We start from the raw sequence: 21,851 nt of genomic DNA on the forward strand, positions 1-21,851 counted from the left end.
TGTGACCCGAGAAATTTATATAAACTCGAAGTTCGTATCGTACCGTCCCTCTCGCTCTCGTATTAAATAGTTTAAGTGTCAGAGGGACCGCACGACACGAACTTCGAGTTTCGAGTTTCGTAGTAGCCCTGCTGCCATAAATAAGCACGCACGCACCTAGAGAATTAGAGATGGGAAAAACTGATCACTTGAAAGAATAGATTGATATGTATCATTTCATTTACTCACTGAGATATGTATCACTCATTTAGCTCACTATATCAGTAGCTCGCAGAACGAAACGTAACATTATTGCCTTATTGCTCATTCGTTTTCTCAAATCACTTTCATGCTTGTAACTTGTATTCTCCTTGGATGATATAGGTAGTTGACAATAAATGAAAAAATGTTAGATCATGACATCTAATATCAGAATGTTGTCAGCAATCATCGCATTATCTAAGGCAAAATAAGAGTCTGTGCAAGTGAGCTAAATGATAAGATGATACAGTTCAGCGAACTGATATAGCTCTTTTGTGTACATGTGGCGTTATCTGGGGAAAAGGTACCTTGTTGTCGGTTCTAGTTTCCGAGATAATCGCGCTTAAAGTAAAATGTCGAAAAAAATCATTTTTTCTTTTTTTTACTCTATATTAATAAGCAAGGTCTAAATTTTAATTTGACAGAGACACAAGTTTTAAATCGATTTTTTATGAGTTAAAACATCCCTTAAAGTTTAGTAAGAAAGGTACCTTATTGTCGGTGCTGCTCTTGAATGCTTTCTGTGCGCTCGGTATCGGTTTGGAAGACGTGTCGGACGTCGGTACTTTGTCAGCGCGTCATCATCATCATCATCATCCCAGGCTATACGTCCCACTGCTGGGCACAGGCCTCCTCTCAGAATGAGAGAGCTTGATCAGTAGTTCCCACGCGGGCCCAGTGCGGTGCTTGTCGGCGCGTAAAAAACGTCAATCAGAATCATCATAAAATGCGTTTAATTAGAGTAAGGTAAATCATCAATAACTGGCCACCATTAGGCGGTAGCCAGTTAGGGCCTTATCACACTAGCGATTTGCGGGCGAGTTGAAAGCGAGGCGAGCGCGCAGCGAGTTCGCTTCGAGCGCGTAACGATTTCACCGCGAGCACGCAACGATATCGCCGCGAGCGCGCAACGATGTCGCTGCGAGTTCGCTGCGTTAGCGCCGAAGACGCCCTATTATTATTATACGAAAGTCTTCAATAATATATGGCGTTTTTGGCGCTAAAGCAGCGAACTCGCTACGCGCTCGCAGCAGCGACATCGTTGCGCACTTGCGGCGAAATCGTTATACGCTCACAGCGAATTCACTGCACGCTTGCCTCGCTTTCAACTCTCCCGCAAATCGCTAGTGTGATACCTAAGGCCCTTATTGACGATTAACGCAAATTTGTCTTTTTTTTTATTCGACTGGATGGCAAACGAGCAAGTGGGTCACCTGATGGTAAGAGATTACCACCGCCCATAGACACCTGTAACACCAGGGGGATTGCAGATGCGTTGCCAACCTAGAGGTCTAAGATGGGATACATCAAGTGCCAGTAATTTCACCGGCTCTCCACGCCGAAACACAACAATATAAGCACTGCTATTTCACGGCAGGATTAGCGAGCCAGATGGTGTTAGCAATCCGGGCGGACCTTTGCTGGTCTTTAGAGGTTGATTTATAATAATAATAATAATAATAATAACGATTAATAGTTACAACTACAACTCAAAAGCGTTTTTTTAGATCTTATTCTTAACTATGTCACTAAACATTTTACGTCCGACAATAAGGTACCTTTTCAAATACGTTAATTATTTAGTGTTTGTTGAGACAAAATTATAGGTTTTTGGTAAGAGTTTTAATACAACAGTGTTCTTAAATTAAGACTATTAAAATTAATCGTAAGTTATTAGTCGTTTTCAAATGATATCACTTCATATCACTAAATATTTTACTACCGACGATAAGGTACCTTTTCGAAAATATATGGTGATTGTACCTACCAACTTTTTACTAAACTTTACTTTGAATTTTAAGACTAAAAAAACTAGTTTTTTAAGATTTGTTGAGTTAATTTGGTCTCATTGGGCTATGTTTTAGCGTACTAAATATAAAAATTTGTTGAATTTGACTGTTAATTAAACACATTTGTAAACCACAAAGTTATTTTTTATATATAATAAACAACGTTAATTCAAAACGGAGTAGTTCTTATTTAGTGTCCAATTACGCATAATATTTTTTCCTTCGATAAAATCCAATGGAAATATACTATAAATAGAAAGTTAAGTAAAAATCCATCAACCTTTTTTTTTACTTTATCCACTTTGGCAAGGTAAACTATAGGAAAACAGTTGTCCAATTACAAAATTGTTCTTGAATCCTGAAAGCTCGTACAATCTACTCCTCAAATAGCATGTTATCTATGTAACTTCCAACAACAACATACTTTTATTGGGTGTATAACTATGAATTCAATTTTCTCATAATCACCATTTCTGGCTTATGAGGTTCAACATTTTTTTTTAAATATCTATTAAACCTACATGCATGTTTCTTACATGGTTCGATAGCTAAATGTATGTAGATTATGGGGATATCAATAACTCAATACCGACAACAAGGTCAAGGGTACCTTTTCCTAGATAACGCCACAATATCATTCGTGATGCCTACACATCTCTACACACACGCACCACACCAACACCGCACGTTGATTTAATACGAGAGCGAGTGGGACGGTACGATACGAACGAACTTCGAGTTTCGAGTTTCGTAGTAGCCCTGCTGCTGACAGAATCGCGGCGGATTTACACATTCACATCGTAGTTTCCTTCTTTTTTTAGTTAATTTCGTGCGCGCGGCACGTACTTCAGCACAGTTTTTGGTGAATTTAAAAACGGCCTAACGCCCTACATTATAATTCATCAAAAATATTACTATATTATAATCTAAAATGAAGCCCCCGTATAAAATCGGTAAGTTCTTAAAACCTTTTATTTTATGCCATACATTGTATAAGCAATATTTTTTAAAAGTTAGTGTATCATTTAACCAATAGTATACTACGGTGTAAGTAATTATATATTATATTAGTTGGCTTTCGGTGCAACTAAAATGTTAAACACTATAAAAATAAAAATAAGGTTATGTTACGGCGTGCTTCTATTTATTTCAAAGCTGTTTCTAAGCGGTTAATTTTAATTTCTCAAGTTCTTAAATGAAATGATATCAATATCATGTAGATCAAACTTGTATAAGAGTGCCATCTCTCAAGTCATATTTTTAATCCCCATATTTGTGTGTAATCTCTTCTGTAATCGTTGTCTATCATAATATTTACCTAATGTGATAAAAATCACTGTCATTAAAATTTTCATTGTGCCGAGTGATAACATCTCAAATGATTACTGTGATCAGATACCTGTTTTTAAAGAAAATAGACATAAGCATACAAATGAAATAGATGTAAGTAACAAATTTGCAATGCAAAATAGTTTTTTTTTTTATTATAAGACAAAATGAAATTTCATTATGTTCATAACTAATGAAGGCACCACCTGTATAAATATCATGCTCTTTATTATGTAAAGTACTTATTTATCTACTGTTTGAAAAATAATTCCACAATAATTATTGTTTATTTCAGCTGACGAGAAGCTTGCTGAGCTAGGCCGCAATGAGATCATGCTGGCAGAGAAGGAGATGCCGGGGCTCATGGCGTGCCGGCGCAAGTACGCCGCTGCGCAGATCCTGAAGGGAGCCAGGATCGCGGGCAGTCTGCACATGACTGTCCAGACCGCAGTACTTATTGAAACTCTGATTGAACTGGGTGCTCAAGTAAGTTAAATAATTTGCAGTTATCTAGAATTTTATTGAGAGATAGTTGTAACACTTAGTTAGGGTTTTTTCATAAAATTGAGGGATTCAATAAAAAAAACTGAGACCAAGAGATGTTGGGTTCCTATGAAGGACCAAAATTAGATAGCATTGAAAGATTCATGTATGTTTTGTAATAAATTTGGTATTTGAAGTAACTGTTCAACTTCTATAATTTTCATAGCTTTTTAGCTAGTGGGAAAATGGGTTTTCAAAAATATTTATTACATAAAAATTAATACACTTTAAAGTTCTTAAAAACCCAACAAAACTAATTTAGTAAAAAACATAACACTATAAATTATGTATTAAAAACTTAAAGTAGTTGTTTCGAGATTTTATCCCTGTCCCGTGGGAATATCTGGATAAAAAGTAGCCTATGTGTTATTCCAGACGTCCAGCAACCTACACAGCAAATTTCATGACTCTTAAGCCCAGCGGTTGTTGCGAAAATTTCGTATACACTACACGGCCAAGGGTTGGTAACACACTGTATGTAGCACTGTAGTGTTTCATGGCAGTTGTACAATTGGAATCTAAAATTGTGGAAAGGATCCAATTCAAAATTGTTTAGTCAATATTAATGTCTGTTTTCAGATTTTATCTCAATAGATGTTTCTACATACATATCTAAACCTTGAAATTATTCTAAAAATTAGATTGGATGATATCTAATCAAAGTTATTGGTTCCCCTATCTTGTTGATATCAAAATGGATAGGTAGGTACCTACTAAGTTCAATGACTTAATCTTTTTACATCCCAGACACAGAATAAATAATAGTACTAACATACAGAATGGCCAGTTACCCCACCCCTCAAGCGCAGATTGCAGGAAAACCGCAGGAAAGCAATCGGCCGCACAGCACTAGGTTCGGGAGCAATAATTTTGCAAAATGTTAACGGTACCCTACCTACTTCCTTTTGTAAAAAAATAATGGTTTCTGAAATTATCGCGATTAATACATGAAATAACTACCTACCGAATAATTCGTTTAAGTAAGATTGTTTTTTTTTTTTTTGAATCTTTTTGTATTATTTATTACAATTCCAAATTTTTTGTTACTTTTACGGTCATCCCGTAAAAACCCATATCGAAAATACAAACTGAAATATAGATGCATAGAAAAACCAGAAAAATAAGACCAACGCTGTGAATCGAACCCAGGTCCTCGGCATTCCGTGCCACGTGCTATACCACTACACCACCACTGGACAGTGAAGGTGGTTTTCACCGGCGAGGCGAGACGAGAATTGAAATTTTTACGGCAGCGCCCGCGGCAGCTCGCCTCGTCTCGTCTCGCGTCGCCGGTGGAAAATTACCATGATACAGACACGAATTTCTCCTCCCACACAAACAAGCCGAGATATGTGGTGCATAGTTTAGTTTATAAGGATTTATTTTTATTTTATTTTACTATTCGGGTCACAAAGACTGTTTATTCCTTCTCTGCTGGAACTGCAATATTCCGGGATAAAAAATCTTATTTCCTTCCCAGGGTCTTAACTTAATCTTTGCCAAATTTTATCTAAATTGGGTCAGTTCAGTTGGTAACAGACTGAGATTGAGACTGAGTTGCTTACGCGTTTATAATATAATGTTAAATAAATAATAATCTACACCCAAAGTAACCTAACCTTATGTTATGGGTACTAGGCAACAGATAAACGTACTTAAATATACATATTAAACACCCGAGACCAGAGGCGTCTTTACCTATGGTGCAGTGTGCGTTACACACGGGCGCAGCGGTGCTAGGGGGCGCCGAGCGCCGCTCGCTACGGACGTTGGCTGGTCGCGGCACTTTCAATGACCAACGTAAAATAAAATGAGCTCTGCTTTGCATACATTTTGTATGGCATCTGGAGCTCTTCTTATATTTGTCGAATTAGTTCGTTATTTCTTATTTTCACAGTAGCGGAAAACCCAATCAAAATCGACCCAGACACAGTGACGATGGAGCTCCGCGTTTTGTGTAGTTCTGGCCCTTCGACCCGATGCAAACTTAACATACTTAACCTAGACCTACCTACGTTTCTGTGTCGATTAAAACTGGGAAAAACGCGATTGTGAAAATAAAATTCAGTAAAAAAGCATATCTATTGGGAAAAAAAGCATTAGGAAATAACGATTCTAGTAAATTGATCTAACTAGGGCTGCCATCTCTAAAATTTGGCTACCAGGACAAGACGCGTGAAAACCCCGGATTTTGGAGCCCAAAACACGGACATGTCAACAGGTTTAGGTTTTTATTAAACTTGGTGAGTAGGTATAATAAAATATAGGCCAATCAAATAAGATCCTTAAAAAGCGTTTTGATGAATAAATTTCCAACGAGCTGGAAATTGTTTTAATAAGTACCTACCTTCATTTGGTTCTAAATGCGTGTAATCAGAGCTTGTCTCTTACCGCTTAAATTTTTTCTCTTTTTTAAGTTTTTTGGTTCTAGAACAAAAATGGTACATCCGCCGGAAATGTTGTTCTCTTCAATATTAAAGAATGTTAAATCCTGCGTCGATTGAGCACCTAAAAGTTCAAATTCGGTTCAGTGGTAATTCGCCCGTGATTAGAAAGCTAAAGGGATTGGAGTTTACAGTAATTCTAATGTTTACGTCAAAATATGTATGAAATGACAGTTCTGACAGTCTCATTCTGATTGCGGTTTGATAATACAGCCGAAATCAAAGGTTACAAACCGAGACTCTTCTCGGTCTGTCTCGTTTCATGTCTGTCCGTCTGTCTGTCCGCGGGTAAGCTCAGAGACCGTTAGTACTAGAAAGCTGTAATTTGAGATGAATTTGGGAAAAATTATAGCGGCTAAGATTGCTTGAGAATTATTAGTAGTTTAAGAGTAAATAGCAGCCTAAGGTATAAAATATACCTAAACTTGGAATATTCAGTACACAAAACGAAATCCTTAGAAAAATATTATTTTATTTTTTCGTAATGGCTACGGAATCCTATCCTGGGCGTGTTAGACACGCTCTTGGCCGGTTTTTTTTTGATTATTTATTTTTTTGCGCTGAATCACCCATACTCGTAGGATCAATATTTAGCGAAATATGAAGGGTTTTTGTTGAAAACATAGAACAGTCTAAAAACCATTTACTAACAATAGTTTCTCAAGATGTGGATGTGATGGTAATACTGATTGTTCTCAGTGATCCTGAAAAGCCTAAATTGTTGCTTAAACCCAAAATTGGTCGAGTTACTTAAAATTACATCGAAATTGATACCTCACTTGCCTAGTTTGTAAAATTTGCATTTGTTAAATGTTGGCCCTTGCCCATACCCCCTGGGAGAGGGTGGGACGTCTACATATGCCATTTTTCCTGTGCTATGCTGTTACTTGTACTTTGTACCCATTCCATTTTGACCGCGAGCTTACTAGGGGGCGCTAGGGTAACGGTTGCCAACTTTTTTTACAAGATATAAAGTATATTTACGTCTGAGAAGGGAAATAAACAGTATTTTAGAAAAATGAACAGTATTTTCTTCTTTTCATGTTTTAAATACAAACTTTTGGGTGCTTCTCGCACAACTTATCAATTTAGTTTCATTTTTAAAAGCTTCGCAGACCTCGTCAGAATCAAAACTAATTAACATCACATTTAGTTTCATTTTTAAAACTTTAGCAGTGTGCGTCAGAATCAGATCTCACGTATTGACAGACTCTTGTGACTTGACAGATTCGTTCTGAACCACCACTATTGTGACTATGCTGTACTGGCTTAGTGTGTGCTTAGTGTTAGGCAATGTTGATGCTGAAAACAGTATTTTACATACTTTATTTTAGTTCAACAGTAAAAAGTATAATGTAGTGAAAAACAGTATAATACTTGTTTACTTGCCCCGGGCGGCAGTTTCATGGCGCCAACTCCTTGAGACAAGAAATGAAGAAGAAAACAAGAAAAATGCTACTCATTGGCAGTTTTAACAGTTTTACTCAAACACTGAAGGGAGGGGGCGCCACCACCAAGGTTTTGCCCCGGTTCGCAACAAACATAGATCCGGGGCTGCTAACTACTGGGCTATCTGGTTGTTGAAGTTAGTAAGGATGGATTGAGTTATATGTAGTATTTATTTACCACTAGGAGCCACAATCAAATTTTGGTCAGATTTAAAAACATGATTTTATGTTATGTATGAAACAGGAACCCTCTCCGTGTAATTCAGCTCGCATTTATCCTGTTTTCAATCTACGTATAAGAATAGCTTTAGATGGAATCTCATTTTCACAGTAGGTATTTAAAAAAAATATTATTCGTGATACCTTAACCATGATATGTTATCTTCACCTTGTGACCTCCTTATCTTTGATCTTTAGTCAGGCTATGTAAATATATATACAAACGTTATGTTATTATTACCCTCACTGCATGAAGTAAGATGTTATTTATTTTACATTAGGATATTTTGTTTTGTCACTGTTGCAAACTTAACAAAGCTGATGTAATTTAAGATAGTTTTTTTTTATCTTGTATGTTTAAAATCCTAATCTAGTCAATTGATTCTGAACTTAATGTTGTGTATGAGTTTAATTTTGGAAACTTGTGTTTTTTTTTAAGCACTAAGTATTTATATTAAAGCTGCTAAGAAAAGTGACTAAGAAGGTCAGTTCAAGGGTTGTTTAAACTCGACAACTCGACTAAACATCTTGCCAGGTCATTCTTTAGATAGCATAAAATAAATATTCCTTTTTTTTAAGTGGTCGCTTCAGGATCTGGAGTGGACCTTCAGGACGACTTTCTTGACAAAATAATGGTCATCTCCCCTTTCTCTAAACACTGCAGTGCTGGAGTCCGGATTTCGTACTTGGCAATATATTTGATAATTTAATAGTAAATAATTTGATGGTTTTCATATTGGGTTATCTACTGCACAGGTGCAATGGTCCAGCAGCAACATCTACAGCACGCAGGACGAGGCCGCCGCCGCGCTGGTCGCGCGAGGGATCCCTATCTACGCCTGGAAGGGCGAGACCGAAGAGGAGTACACCTGGTGCATAGAACAGACTCTTGTCTTTGCTGATGGAAAGGTGAATTTACAACTTTACATTAGTCAAACAAAAGAAACAAACAATTGAATCTTTGTGCTATTTTCAACTGGGTTCAAAAATATGAGGTTATCAATTGGGTACATAGACTATACCTATCTATCAGGGAAACTGAATCACATACCAGGGTGGATCCTTTGTACTACTAATGTCATGTTGACATCCCACACGTTTTCCAAAGAAATCATAGCAAAATAGATTATGAAAAGGTTCCATCCTAGTAAGTATGTGATTTAGTTTCCTTGACTTACCTACATCTAACTAGATTTTACCCAGGGCTTCTCTCGCGTAACCCCTTCTAGTACCTAGTATCGGGCAGTTGAATTAAAATTCTGGGATTTTACTAAATTCTTATGGATGGGAACGCTCAAAAATTACATTGTACTTATTGTTTTTGTGACTTTTTTTTTATCCCACACACACACACTATAATTTTCGCATTTACAATATTAGTCAGATATTGTCAGAATTGCACAGTTTCGTATGTTAGTTACTAAGCTATTATATACCAGCCAGTATTACTAACAGTTTGTATATATCAGCTTCTAAACATGTGTTCCAAAATTCATAAGTCAAACTATTTATGTTTGTATGTTTTTTTGTTGGACTAGGGACAGTCCAACTTAGTGAATGTCCAGTGAAGTTTCATCAAAATCAGTTAAAGACTAACCCCCTTATTCATAAACGACAATCAGACCTATTTTAGTTAAAATGCCGCTAAAATTCGTTTGTCCTTATCTGTCACTTCGACATTTGTATTTGTTAGAAACGGACAAAGCATTTCTTAGTTAACATAGGCTTGTTAAGTTTTATGAATAAGGGGGTAAGTGTGTATAAGTCACTAGGTGCTTGCTTTCATAACGTAATTCTTAGACATGTCACACTCGTAAAACACAAAAACCTATTTAAGTAAAATTGTTCAAAGGGAAAAAAATACCTAAATTAGTTTCGGTTAGATAGTTCGAGCTAAAAGTCACATAAAAAATTAAACTGACTTCAAAACTGTAATTTATTTACTTAATTACCAAAATAGGGAGATTGGAAAGAAATTTTACATGAGTACTTTATGTCTAATTAGGGTCTCTCCAAACCTATCGACGCGGAATCGGCTTTAGCCGATCAAAAAACTCTCATGTCCACGCAATAAGAGCGAAAAAGACGTCTTCCCGTCGTTAAACGTCGTTTCGCGTCGGCCGAGCCCATTGACGTCTTTTTCGCTCTTATTGCGTGGACATAAAGTTTTTTGATCAGCTAAAGCCGATTCTGCGTCGATCGATGTGGGGAGACCCTTAATTTACACAGCAGCAACCTCAAAAATATAGTTGGCATATTTACTTTAGATTTTATATCAATCATTTTGTACATTTCAGCCCTTGAACATGATTCTGGATGATGGTGGTGATCTAACAAATTTGGTGCACAAGAAATATCCTCAATATTTAGAGGGTATCAAAGGATTATCGGAAGAAACTACGACAGGAGTGCACAATCTTTACAAGATGTTCAGGGAGGGAACTCTGAAAGTACCAGCTATTAATGTAAATGACTCTGTGACCAAGAGCAAGTTTGACAACTTATATGGTTGCAGGGAGTCGTTGCTTGATGGAATCAAGAGAGCAACAGACATTATGGTCGCCGGAAAAGTTTGTGTTGTAGCTGGTTATGGAGATGTAGGCAAGGGTTGTGCCCAAGCCTTCAAAGGATTTGGAGGCAGGGTTATTGTTACAGAAATCGACCCAATTAATGCACTCCAAGCTGCAATGGAAGGTTTCCAAGTTACTACTATGGAGGAAGCTGCAGAGGTTGGGCAGATATTTGTGACTACTACTGGAAACCTTGATATTATTTGCAAAGAACACTTTTTGAGAATGAAAGATGATGTTATTGTATGCAACATTGGTCACTTTGACTGTGAAGTGGATGTTGCTTGGTTGGAAAACAACGCAAAGAAAGTAAACATTAAGCCACAGGTTGACAGATATGAGCTTGAGAATGGCAATCACATTATTGTGCTTGCTGCAGGTCGTCTGGTTAATTTGGGATGTGCCACTGGTCACTCATCATTTGTTATGTCCAATTCGTTTACCAATCAAGTTCTGGCACAAATTGAACTATGGACAAGCCATAACCAATACGCCATCGGCGTTCATACTCTGCCCAAGAAACTGGATGAAGAAGTAGCGGCTCTCCATCTGGACCACTTGGGAGTGAAGCTCACGAAGCTGACGTCCAAGCAAGCCAAATACATTGGCGTTCCCGTTGAGGGGCCATACAAGCCAGACCACTACAGATACTAACTTTTCTACCATGTTGCTTTGTTCTTGTTTGAAGACAATATCAATATTGTACTTACTTTCAGGAGAGTATTTATATGATGTATAAACAACTTTTCGATGAAGTATCTTTGCGCTATATGTATGCCAACAAACTGTACACACTGATTAACCAGTAAACAAGTACTTGATGCATTTTATTGTGATATGCCATAATTATGGTATAGGTGTTTAAGTGAAAGCTACAGTGTTTATTTCTGTAATAAAATCAATCTTCTAATGATTCTATTAAATGGATTGTTCATGCATAACAACAAACATCTTTTATTGACCTACTTAACATTTGCAAAATTCATAATTATGTAGGTTACAATTTAGTTTGACTATCAGCATTCTTAAACTTGAGCTGAATTTAGTGTCCTCTTTCAGATGGGGTTAATGAACGCCTAAATAATTGTCGCCCTGGAATGTAAGGAATGTAAAAATAATTCGTGGACTGTAGACAAATTATTATCTACAGTCCGGGTCGACAATTATTTAGAGGTAAGAACCCAAACATGGGCGATGGGATTGGGAGGGGAGCGGAAGGGCGCGCGCGACCTTGCACCCCTCTGGCATAGGAGAAAATAGACATCAATATCTCCATAGTCAAAACCGTTTATAACGATATCAATATTTGGTTGTTAAAACCAGTGTTGTTTTGGTAAACGGTAGGTTTAACCCTTCTTTGCATGTTTTTTTTTTACTTGTGAATTAAATCAGGATAATGTTAGTTGACCTCTACATTAAGGTAAAAATGTTATAAGATGATAAAGGATGATGATGATGTTAAGTTATAAGATTAACGGAATATATTAGAGATGCAACGGATATCCGGCCACTATTTTACTATTCGGTCGAATACCGGATAGTTGCGTGCTATCCGGCCGGATACCGGATGGTAAATAACTTAGTTTGATTAAAAACTGGTATTTGTTTATGAACTAATTGACATCAGTTTATTATTCTAAGGGGCTGTTTTACCACCCATTGATTAATTTTGACTGACGGATAAATGTGATACCGACTCGCGTCTATTCAAACAGAAACGACATCATATTTACCCGTCAGTTAAAATTAATCAAAGGCTGGTGAAACAGCCCCTAAATTAATTAATTATACTCTACAAGTTGCAATTGCAACCTGCACGGAGTGTTATGCGCCTGTTCAAATTAGCTTAATTTAAGTAATTGTACGTAAAACTAGGCCGAATATCCGGCCAACGGCCCGCCGAATATCCGGTATCCGGCCAAACCACTATCCGTTTCATCACTAGCTAGAGTATATCTATTTTTTAATATGATGGAAATATCCATCATTATGCAAATTCTGATCTTAAGCGTAGTACTAAATAAATAAAACATTTTTTTTTATGTAGGTGATAGTTCTTATTTTATTTTATACAACAGTTACAAAATATTTACTATACGTGACATTTCGGAAAACAGATATATAATTATTTATTTTGCCCAAGCTGACACAAAGACTTGGTCAATTAGTTATTTATTGTATGAATAATACATAATTCGCCATACTTTACGAGCGAAGTCGTTGCATAATGATGTAAATTTCCATCACATACTTTCGAGTTACTTTATTTTCGAATTTCGAAAATTTATGCACAAAAGTAACATAATATCGAATAACACACCTATCACACATTTATTTTTCCGAATAAATCAATATTTTTGCAGTAATAATATCCTCCAGAATACAGCTAGAAGAAGGTCAACAGTTTTCGTAAATGGCGCGAAACGGCGAGCCCGCGAATTCAAATTTGAAATGTCGAAATTCTGTTTATTTATTTTTCACAACTATGTTCCATTTCATGCTGTACTGTTGTTGAAACTTGACAGTCCTAAAAATAAATATCAATCACCCGCAAAACTACCTTTAATTAAAAGGACAATGTTATGATGGAAATTTCCATCACCATGCTGCCATTTTTGTTAAAGTTTTTCTCCTAGTCGACTCCAATAATTATTCGTGATAGACTTATATTCTTTAAAACCGACTAAGAGCATGTCGGACGGAAACAAATAAGTAATATTTTTCTAAGACTCGTATTTTATACGGAATCTTCCAAGTTTACGTATATTTTATACCTTATAGGCTACGTATATTTTATACCTCATAGGCCGCTATTTACTCTTAAACTACTAATCATTCCAAAGAAAACTTAGCCGTTATAGTTTTCCTTGAAAGTTTGATATACTTACTACCATACTACCATTCTGTTTTTTTTTTTTATTTTTCACCGGTTTAGATTTTAGAGGGGGGGGACGCTCGATTTTAATGAAAATTTGCACTTTAAAGTTGAATATTTTGCAAACAAATCACTGAATCGAAAAATCGTTTTAGCAACCCCCTAATGATTTCAAAAGACCTATCCAACGATACCCCATACTACAAGTTTGGATGAGAATATTATATTATTTTAAAACCATATTTATGAATTATTACGTAAAAAATAATTAGGTCTTGGCACATACAATGGGGGAGGGGTTAAAAGTAGGCACATTGTATGGGTACGATCCCTAAGATCAGCATGGGTTTTTCCCTTAGATGCAGAATTGCAGATGCAATGCACCCCCCTGAACATTATCCTGCCGGCGCCTATGACATACTCTACTATTAACACACCCAGGTTCAATAATTAGTTGAATACTCAAAGATTGGCCCTAAAAAGAAAAAAGAGGTGCCCCTTCGACTTCTTTAACCTCTTCACTGCCTGAGTCATCCAGTCATGACAGCCAATAGAATGCCTCGCAGATCACGGTCATCTATACATGACCAACATTCGACTCGAAATTAATAAAGTTGATTTGTCACTGGTTTTTCTGTGGCATAGAGCATGTCACTTTGTTTTGTGGCAGTGATGAGGTTAACACAAATTCATAAAAGTTGTAGCTTGCTGACCCCCCCCTGGGACAGAACCAAGTGACCATGGAACCACTGGTCTACAAATAAAATTAAAACCAGTTCACATTTTTTTTAGTTAGGTAATTTTATTATGGCTACTTATTTATAGTATTAAGTATTATGAATACTATTATGAAGCATAAAATTTAAGTAATTCTTCAACTTTAGGCTTTAAAATACACTTGTCACGCAAATTAATTACCCATCCAGGTTCCAGACCATAGAAGATCTGTCTCGGGTCTTTCCTTACACATAACATGTTAAATTTTGGATCTTTCTCTAATTCTGGCAACTGATACCCATACTTTTGAGACAACTTAAGCCTTTCTTGAGAAATCTTTTCAGGATCTGCCAGATATCCCCTAAACTCAGCACTTGTATAGTATTCAATGGCATCAGGTGGAGGGATCATTCTCCTCGGAATAGCTTGTCCAGATTCGAAGAACTTCTTGGGATTCTTTAAAAGAAAAAGACTGTGGGGATCATAATATGCTGTTGTGATGGTGCCACCATTCTTTTCTACTGCCGCTATAACCTGCTCACTGGCCCACTGAACCTCAATGTTAATTTTTGCATCAAATATATCAGCTCCCTCATCAGTCAAGTTTATACCGAAGTGTTTTTGATCAGGGAAAATGTTGTACAGGCCAGTTCTTATAATACTTGCTATATCAATAGGCTTTGTAATATCCACACGATCCTTGTCTATTAAGCTTTGCAAGGCATGCAAAGAAAGGGGAGGATACTGCCTTCTGAAGCTGAAAATAATAAGCAATGTGATTAACTATATATAAAGTAGCATTTTTTTACTGCTGTAACTGACTGATTATACCAGTATGTGATACTTACTGATGTCCCTTATAGTAATGTTCCTGAGGAATTCTTAGGTAGAAAGGATTGTTTCCTGTCTCATATCCCAATCTCATGTAATTCTGCCTCTGGCCTGAGCCCTTGTTACCAGCACCATGTTTGTCACCACCATGCTGCCCACGTCCTCTTTTTTGCTATAAAATAAAACATTATTAGTATCATTATGGACTGTTTTGGTGGTCAAAGCTGCTCTGTCAACGTACAGCCAAACTAAGTCTATAAAGCTAAAATTTGGACTAAAGAATCCTTTTGTAACGAAAAGTCGTATTAGGAACGGATTTTTAGAAATTCACAAGGGATACGGAAGTTTACATGGCTGGGTTAACGTTGTTTCTTTCACTAGGTAGAAATCGCGAGCATTGAGTATAATATTTTAAAACAAGGTTTTTATACATATTACTCCATTCTTTTCACTGTCGATATTGCTACTTACTGTTTTTCGTGAGCCTGGATTATCACGTATATTTGCAAGTGATATCCTAGGTAAAGATCTTATCATTGACAGCGATTTCTCGGTTATTTGGCGAGACCCCATGTTATTTTAGGTCCTAAAATAGCCAATTCCTGAAACCATCAAAACTGATACCGACACTAGTGACAAAAGATTTTTTTTTATTGAATTTAATTTAAGGTTAGTTGAAGTGAAGTTAGGTTAACTAAGTATATTATGTCAATTTATGTCAACATTTTTTTTTTATTTCGTCCGTTTGGATAGGCTTAAGCGTAGTGGTTATATTATTTTTGGACTTAGCTTAAGCGGTATGTATTCGTTACTGAGTAACGAGTATCTGATTTGAAGTAACGAATCGTTACTCACTAATACGTCTTGAATCGGAAACGATAGCTAATTACAGAAAAGGGGTAGAAAAAGTGGAAAGTAATGAATCAAAGCAGCTGACATAACATTTATAAAGCACCAGTTTTTGAGCAATATTGGTCGTACTCAGTTCTGTTCTGGTTCAACTGTCATTCTTTAATTATTTTACATTTTACTAAGAGTAAGAGTAGCGCGTTTAACCAAAAAAAACAACTCCTCAGCTTTATAATATTGACATAAATTAAAATTAATTATTATAATTACAATATTAGTTTATATTTATTACAATAATCACTTAAAAATATACATCATAAAAAAAAAACAGTTACTGTGCGTCACATCTAGACAGACGGACGATACGATAACGATACCGGTCGGTTTCGCTATGTATAAACTACGTTCGTTCATACCGTACGGTGACGGGATGCGGTGTTTCTGCTTCATGGTCGCATCAAAAGTAACGATACGAGTAACGATATGATAGTAACGAGTACTGGTTAATAAAGTAACGAAAACCTTGGTAGGTGGGCTACTATCGAAGTTCGTGTCGTTCGGACCCTCTGACACATACTATTTAATACGAGAGCGAGAGGGACGGTACAATACGAACGGACGGTACGATGCGGTCCCTCTGACACTTATACTATTTAAGACGAGAGCGAGAGGGACGGTACGATACGAACTTACTTACTTATGTACCGTCCCTCTCGCTCTCGTATTAAATAGTATAAGTGCCAGAGGGACCGCACGACACGAACTTCGAGTTTAGAGTTTCATAGTAGCCCTGCTGCTGCTGGCTGGCTGTCTAGTGTTTTGTCAAATAAAAACTTGATCGCTTGTGTCTTGTGTTACATTAATTGTTAAAATAAAGTCCTACCTAAGTATCTGAATAATGGAGTCCCTGTACAACAATCCTGTTAGGAAGAGAATAAATAAAATATTCGACAGTCATATATTAACCGATAACAGTGAAGCTCTTAATACTATTTCTGGATTATGTTCGTCTAATTCCTCCAACACCCGACGAATGCTTGTAAATGAAATTGAAAAGAGGGATATGTTAGTAAATAAAACTATATCAATTGAATACAACAAAGTGAAAGAAAAACTACAGGTATTGTTAGATTCCCTAAGTTCTTTAGACTCGGCAGTCAAAGACATGTCTAACAAGTTACATGACTCTAAAACGAAAACGCACCATCTAATAGCACAAACTACGAAATTGAAGGATGAAAAAAAGAAGGCCGAGAAGAAATTAGTCTGGGTGGATGCGTTTGTCAAAAATTTTCATATTTCTACAGAGCAAAATGAATATATTTACAATGTTTCTGTGAAAACCCCACTTACTGGCGATTTTTTTGGTACATTGACTCAAATCGAAAAACTAAATGATAACTGCAAAACATTAGTAAAATGTTGGTATCAGACATCAGCATTTGATATAATGGAGATAATAGGCATCCAGCAAGAGGTAGCCATTGAGAAGCTCTACCACTGGACGACGGGCGCCTGCCGCAGCACTGATGCCCCTAACAATGCCTTGGTGCCGAGAGCTTTGGCCAAGCTTCAGTACAGACAAGTCCTTTTTTCTAACATAATTGATGAGTACTGTACAGCTCGAAAAGCTACCATTGTACAACTATTTATAGATGCTCTCACTAAGGGAGCAGACAGTGGTTCCAAGCCTATAGAGTTTTATGCTAATGATCCTAAAAGATACATAGGAGACATATTAACATGGGTTTACCAGATTTTACCCATAGAGAAAGAAAATTTAGCAATATTGTTGAAACTTTGTGATCTACCAGACAAAAATGAACAAATAACCGAGGCATTGACAAGCATTACTGAGGCAATCTGTCCTTTGTTAAAAATCAGAGCTGAGCTTATATTAAAACCAGACAAGGACCCATTAGTGCTGTGGTCTATCTCTAATTTGATAAACTACTATAAAGAAGTCATTCAGGCTGTAGTACCTAAGGGGCACTTGATTGACACCTTTACAGAACTGCTCCGAAAGAGTGAAGAAGTATTTGTTATGACTTTAGATAGCAAGATTCAAAAAGAATTAAGCCATGGGGTAAAGGCTCCACCTTCAGACCTAAATCCATCTATTGTTGTAACTAATTTAGTGAGTTTCTTGAGAGATTTGCTTGCTATAATGAATGCTACAAATAACATCAACAATCTGGATAAAAGAATTATAATCACTCATATACTTGACCCTCTATTGCACGCTATCAATGAAACCGCCTGCCATCTGAGCTCCACTGACATGTCTGTTTACACATTGAACTGCATGTACCATATTCAATGCACTTTATCACTGCATACAATCATGGATGAATATAATGAAAGGCTGCAAGCTCAGTCTGAAGCTCAAATAGATACACTGACATCAGAACAGGCAAGTTACCTTGTAGCAAATTTAAACCTGGGACCTATATACACTATCTTACAAGAAAAGACAAGTGGTCCCTTATCTGCTATTCCAGGCATGGACACCACAACATTAAAAATGTTTCTGAATAAGTTTGATATGTTCATAGTATCTCCCGATGTGTACATGCTACAACAATTAAATTTACTTTTAAGTCACAACCACAAGGTGTGTGTTAAGAAGCGATCATTTGAAGTAATACTGGCTATTTATGGCCAACTATATGAAGCTGTTAACAGTCCAGCTAATGGCTATGTTAACCCTGAAGATATTGTCAAAAGGACACCAGATGAAGTCAGCAAACTTCTTATGTAATATATATTTATAAATGATATAAAAAGTAAAGCTACTATTTACACCATTTCTGTTATGTCAGTACCATAATATATTGGTTACTCAAGACTATTCTCACTTCAAGCGATGCATATTTAGTTTTCTCAATCAACCGTGACAATTAAAAGTTGTATCTACAATTTGGCCATTTTAGAATTATTATGTCAGTCAATATAGAAGAGTATATTTTAATTTGGCATAATAATTGCAGATCCAACTGTTCATTGTCACGGTCTATTGATTATGATTACATACAAAAAACTTATAGTCATTTGAGTAACTATGTTTATTACTTTTCGGATTATATTAACAATACTTAGTGAATAAATATGTTAAGCATCAGACTTGTGACTTTATTTTATAAAACCTTTTTTATAATTCAGTCATACAGCAAACCAAACCAAAATTCTGATTTGATTTCTAATTTACAGGAAATGAGCAATAAAATTATAGTGTATAGTGTTGCCGATTGATAGTCCACTATCGATAGTTTGAGCATAGTCGATATCTCTAATCGTGCAAAAGTATCGATATTTTTGATGTCTAATAATGCAAAACCATCGATACTATCGATAGTTTTTAACAATCGATTGTTACCGTTATTTCAATAGTATCGGTTGCATCTACACGGAGAGGTTGGCAAAACAGAAGTTAATCCGATATTATCCGATAGTATTGAAATATAGGTCACAATCGATTGTTCAAACTATCGATAGTATCGACGCTATCGATAGTTTTCGTAATTTTCTATTCAATACTATTGATAGTATCGATAGTTTTGTATTATTAGACAGCAATAATATTTTGAACATGAAACTAGCGTGAGACTCACTCATATTAAATATAATGACCCGGATAACTCACGTTTTAAATCGAGTTTAGCTCGACATGTTTCGGGCTGATCCGTAGCCCTTCGTCTTCGGAGCAACGCGACTCAGCGGCTGCTGCAACACGCGCATTATATTTAATATGAGCAATAATATTGATACTATCGATAATATTGATTGCACGAAAAGAGATAGGATATAAAAGGCCATAAGTATCGATAGGCCTATCGATAGTATGGCCTTTTACCGGTTAAAACTATAGATTGCAAATTATCGATTTTTCGGCAACACTAGTGCTGTACGGTACGCTACTTTGGCTTGGCGGGACACTACCGTGACCTCAAATTGCAAACGAAACGAAAATGATAGCGTAATAACTTTTTTTCTACTGATTAAAATACAGAATGCTATTATATAAACAATTAATATTTTAATAAGTAATCCAAGGCCCTAACTGAAAAATCACAAAATAAATATTGTTGGCAATGTTGTGACAATGGCTGTATGAATTTTATTCTTTTGTTTTCTAATAATAATAAAAATAATGACTTGACAGTGACAGTTGATTTGACATTGACACATCACATCACAACCAACCACAACCCACCCATCGCATGGTTACTGTGCGATGTTTTTTTTCAAATTAGAAAGTTGCAAGGTGTTACTTAGACCTAAACTTTTCTTTACTTATAAAAGAATGGCTAAAAGTTCATTTGAATATGTTAAAAATTTTGAACTAGATGACACACTGCTCCCAAATTCCTGGATCGTAGTGAGATTAGACGGCAAGTGTTTTCATAAGTTTTCAGATGATCATAAATTTGCGAAACCAAACGATATTAGAGCACTGAGATTAATGAATTATGTTGCATTTAGTGTTATGAAAGATTTCAATGAGATATTAATGGGGTTTGGCCAAAGTGATGAGTATTCTTTTGTTTTCAAAAAACAAACCACTTTATATAAGCGACGGGCAGCAAAACTTCTGACTGTAATTAACAGCAAGTTTTCATCTTCATATGTTTATTACTGGAGAAAATTCTTTGCTGACGAAAAATTAAGGTACCCACCAACATTTGATGGGCGGATAGTACTTTATCCATCAGACCAGAATTTGATTGATTACATGAAGTGGAGACAAGCAGACGTACATATTAATAATTTATACAACACCACATTCTGGACTTTAGTGCTACAGGGCAATCTCACTCCAAATCAGGTCAGTATACAGATTATGTAAGTATATTAAAAAAAAAATACTAAACAAAACTGAAGTGTTTTTCCTGTTGTGGTATTCCCATGCCCTCAAAAATAAAAACTTGCTCATATTAATGATATATGATCCATTAACATTTTACCTGGAAAATTAACTTCACTATTTTTTAAACACTATGATTTATGATATGATACTCAATCAAGTGCTGTTTCAAATACATAGAGTAGAGCTGATGAACATAATGACATGCAACAAAAGAATTTGGGCATGTGACTGATCATAGAATGCATCATTGCTAATTTTATTTTTGTCTATGCAACCAAAAACTCAAGAATCTTTGATGGCATTATATGAAGGTTCGCCATCCCTAACATGAGTATAACTGGTACTAGAATGGACCTTAGCTGTACTTATTAATAGTTTTAAACTTGTTTCAGGCTGAGAAAAAATTGAGTGGCACTGTGTCAGCTGATAAAAACGAAATTTTGTTTAAAGATTTCAATATCAACTATAATAATGAGCCAGAAATATCCAAAAGAGGGACTATATTGTTACGGAAAACTGTAAATAGTGAGAGCTTAAACAAAAATATCACTGCTATTGTTGATGTTCATGATGATATGCTAAAGGATAATTTTTGGAAAGTTCATTCCAGCTTATTCTTAGACAGACCAAAAGATATTTTAGTGTATGATGGACCTGTCACAGACATTATCAATGAGCAAATATTAAAAAAAGCTGATAAAACAGTATAAACAGCTACATTGTTTTATTTATTTAAAACTTCCACTTTTCAACCAACTTCAAATAAAAAATACTAAAAAGAAGAAAACAAGTCTAGTGGGCTAGAACTCTGTTAAGTAGCTAACTTACAGTTCAACAGTGGGGATCCATTAGGTAGGTACAAAGAATGTCTTTGGCCATTCACATTTTATTGTGCACCTGGCTAATTACCGTACCGCTTTTTTCCCGCCCTAGTAACACGGTAATTAGACTTGAGTGCACAGATAAATGTATCTAAATGCCAACGGCTGGGGTTTCCAGAAATCCTCCATTTTCATTTTTCAAGAATTTCATGTATACCCGGTGTCACTCGCATCATCAAAACGAATCCAATAATGACATATCATTTATCAAAATCGGTTCAGCTGTTGAGTAGTTACGAGAGGACATA

General features: G+C 36.1%; 4 protein-coding genes across 7 annotated transcripts; 3 read left to right on the forward strand and 1 right to left on the reverse strand.

Moving 5' to 3' along the window:
- The first annotated feature begins 2,757 nt into the window (after positions 1-2,757).
- On the forward strand, positions 2,758-11,531 carry Ahcy (adenosylhomocysteinase). The gene is made up of 4 exons (XM_074085786.1): positions 2,758-2,983; positions 3,655-3,845; positions 8,770-8,922; positions 10,311-11,531. The coding sequence occupies exons 1-4, from the start codon at positions 2,962-2,964 to the stop codon at positions 11,235-11,237; spliced, it is 1,293 nt and encodes a 430-aa protein (XP_073941887.1). The 5' UTR covers positions 2,758-2,961; the 3' UTR covers positions 11,238-11,531.
- A 1,674-nt stretch (positions 11,532-13,205) lies between these two features.
- Positions 13,206-16,343, reverse strand: mRpL15 (mitochondrial ribosomal protein L15). 4 transcript variants are annotated; one of them, XM_074085792.1, is made up of 4 exons: positions 16,272-16,343; positions 15,478-15,608; positions 15,024-15,178; positions 13,206-14,932 (listed from the first exon to the last, which is right to left on the reverse strand). In XM_074085792.1, exons 2-4 carry the CDS (start codon positions 15,577-15,579, stop codon positions 14,305-14,307), a joined length of 885 nt encoding a protein of 294 aa, XP_073941893.1. In that variant the 5' UTR covers positions 15,580-15,608; positions 16,272-16,343; the 3' UTR covers positions 13,206-14,304. The 4 variants fall into 4 exon arrangements, with proteins under 4 accessions (XP_073941893.1, XP_073941894.1, XP_073941892.1 ...); XM_074085793.1 differs by lacking the exon at positions 16,272-16,343 and adding an exon at positions 16,191-16,258; XM_074085791.1 differs by lacking the exon at positions 16,272-16,343 and adding an exon at positions 15,862-15,981.
- Positions 16,344-16,652: 309 nt separating this feature from the next.
- Cog6 (conserved oligomeric Golgi complex subunit 6) lies at positions 16,653-18,978 on the forward strand. The gene has a single exon (XM_074085082.1). The coding sequence runs from the start codon at positions 16,754-16,756 to the stop codon at positions 18,614-18,616; it is 1,863 nt and encodes a 620-aa protein (XP_073941183.1). The 5' UTR covers positions 16,653-16,753; the 3' UTR covers positions 18,617-18,978.
- Positions 18,979-20,027: 1,049 nt separating this feature from the next.
- Positions 20,028-21,439, forward strand: THG (tRNA-histidine guanylyltransferase). The gene is made up of 2 exons (XM_074085789.1): positions 20,028-20,680; positions 21,115-21,439. Exons 1-2 carry the CDS (start codon positions 20,090-20,092, stop codon positions 21,430-21,432), a joined length of 909 nt encoding a protein of 302 aa, XP_073941890.1. The 5' UTR covers positions 20,028-20,089; the 3' UTR covers positions 21,433-21,439.
- Positions 21,440-21,851: the final 412 nt, after the last annotated feature.

Source organism: Choristoneura fumiferana, chromosome 3, assembly GCF_025370935.1.
Source record: "Choristoneura fumiferana chromosome 3, NRCan_CFum_1, whole genome shotgun sequence".
In the NCBI taxonomy this organism is placed as follows: domain Eukaryota; kingdom Metazoa; phylum Arthropoda; class Insecta; order Lepidoptera; family Tortricidae; genus Choristoneura; species Choristoneura fumiferana.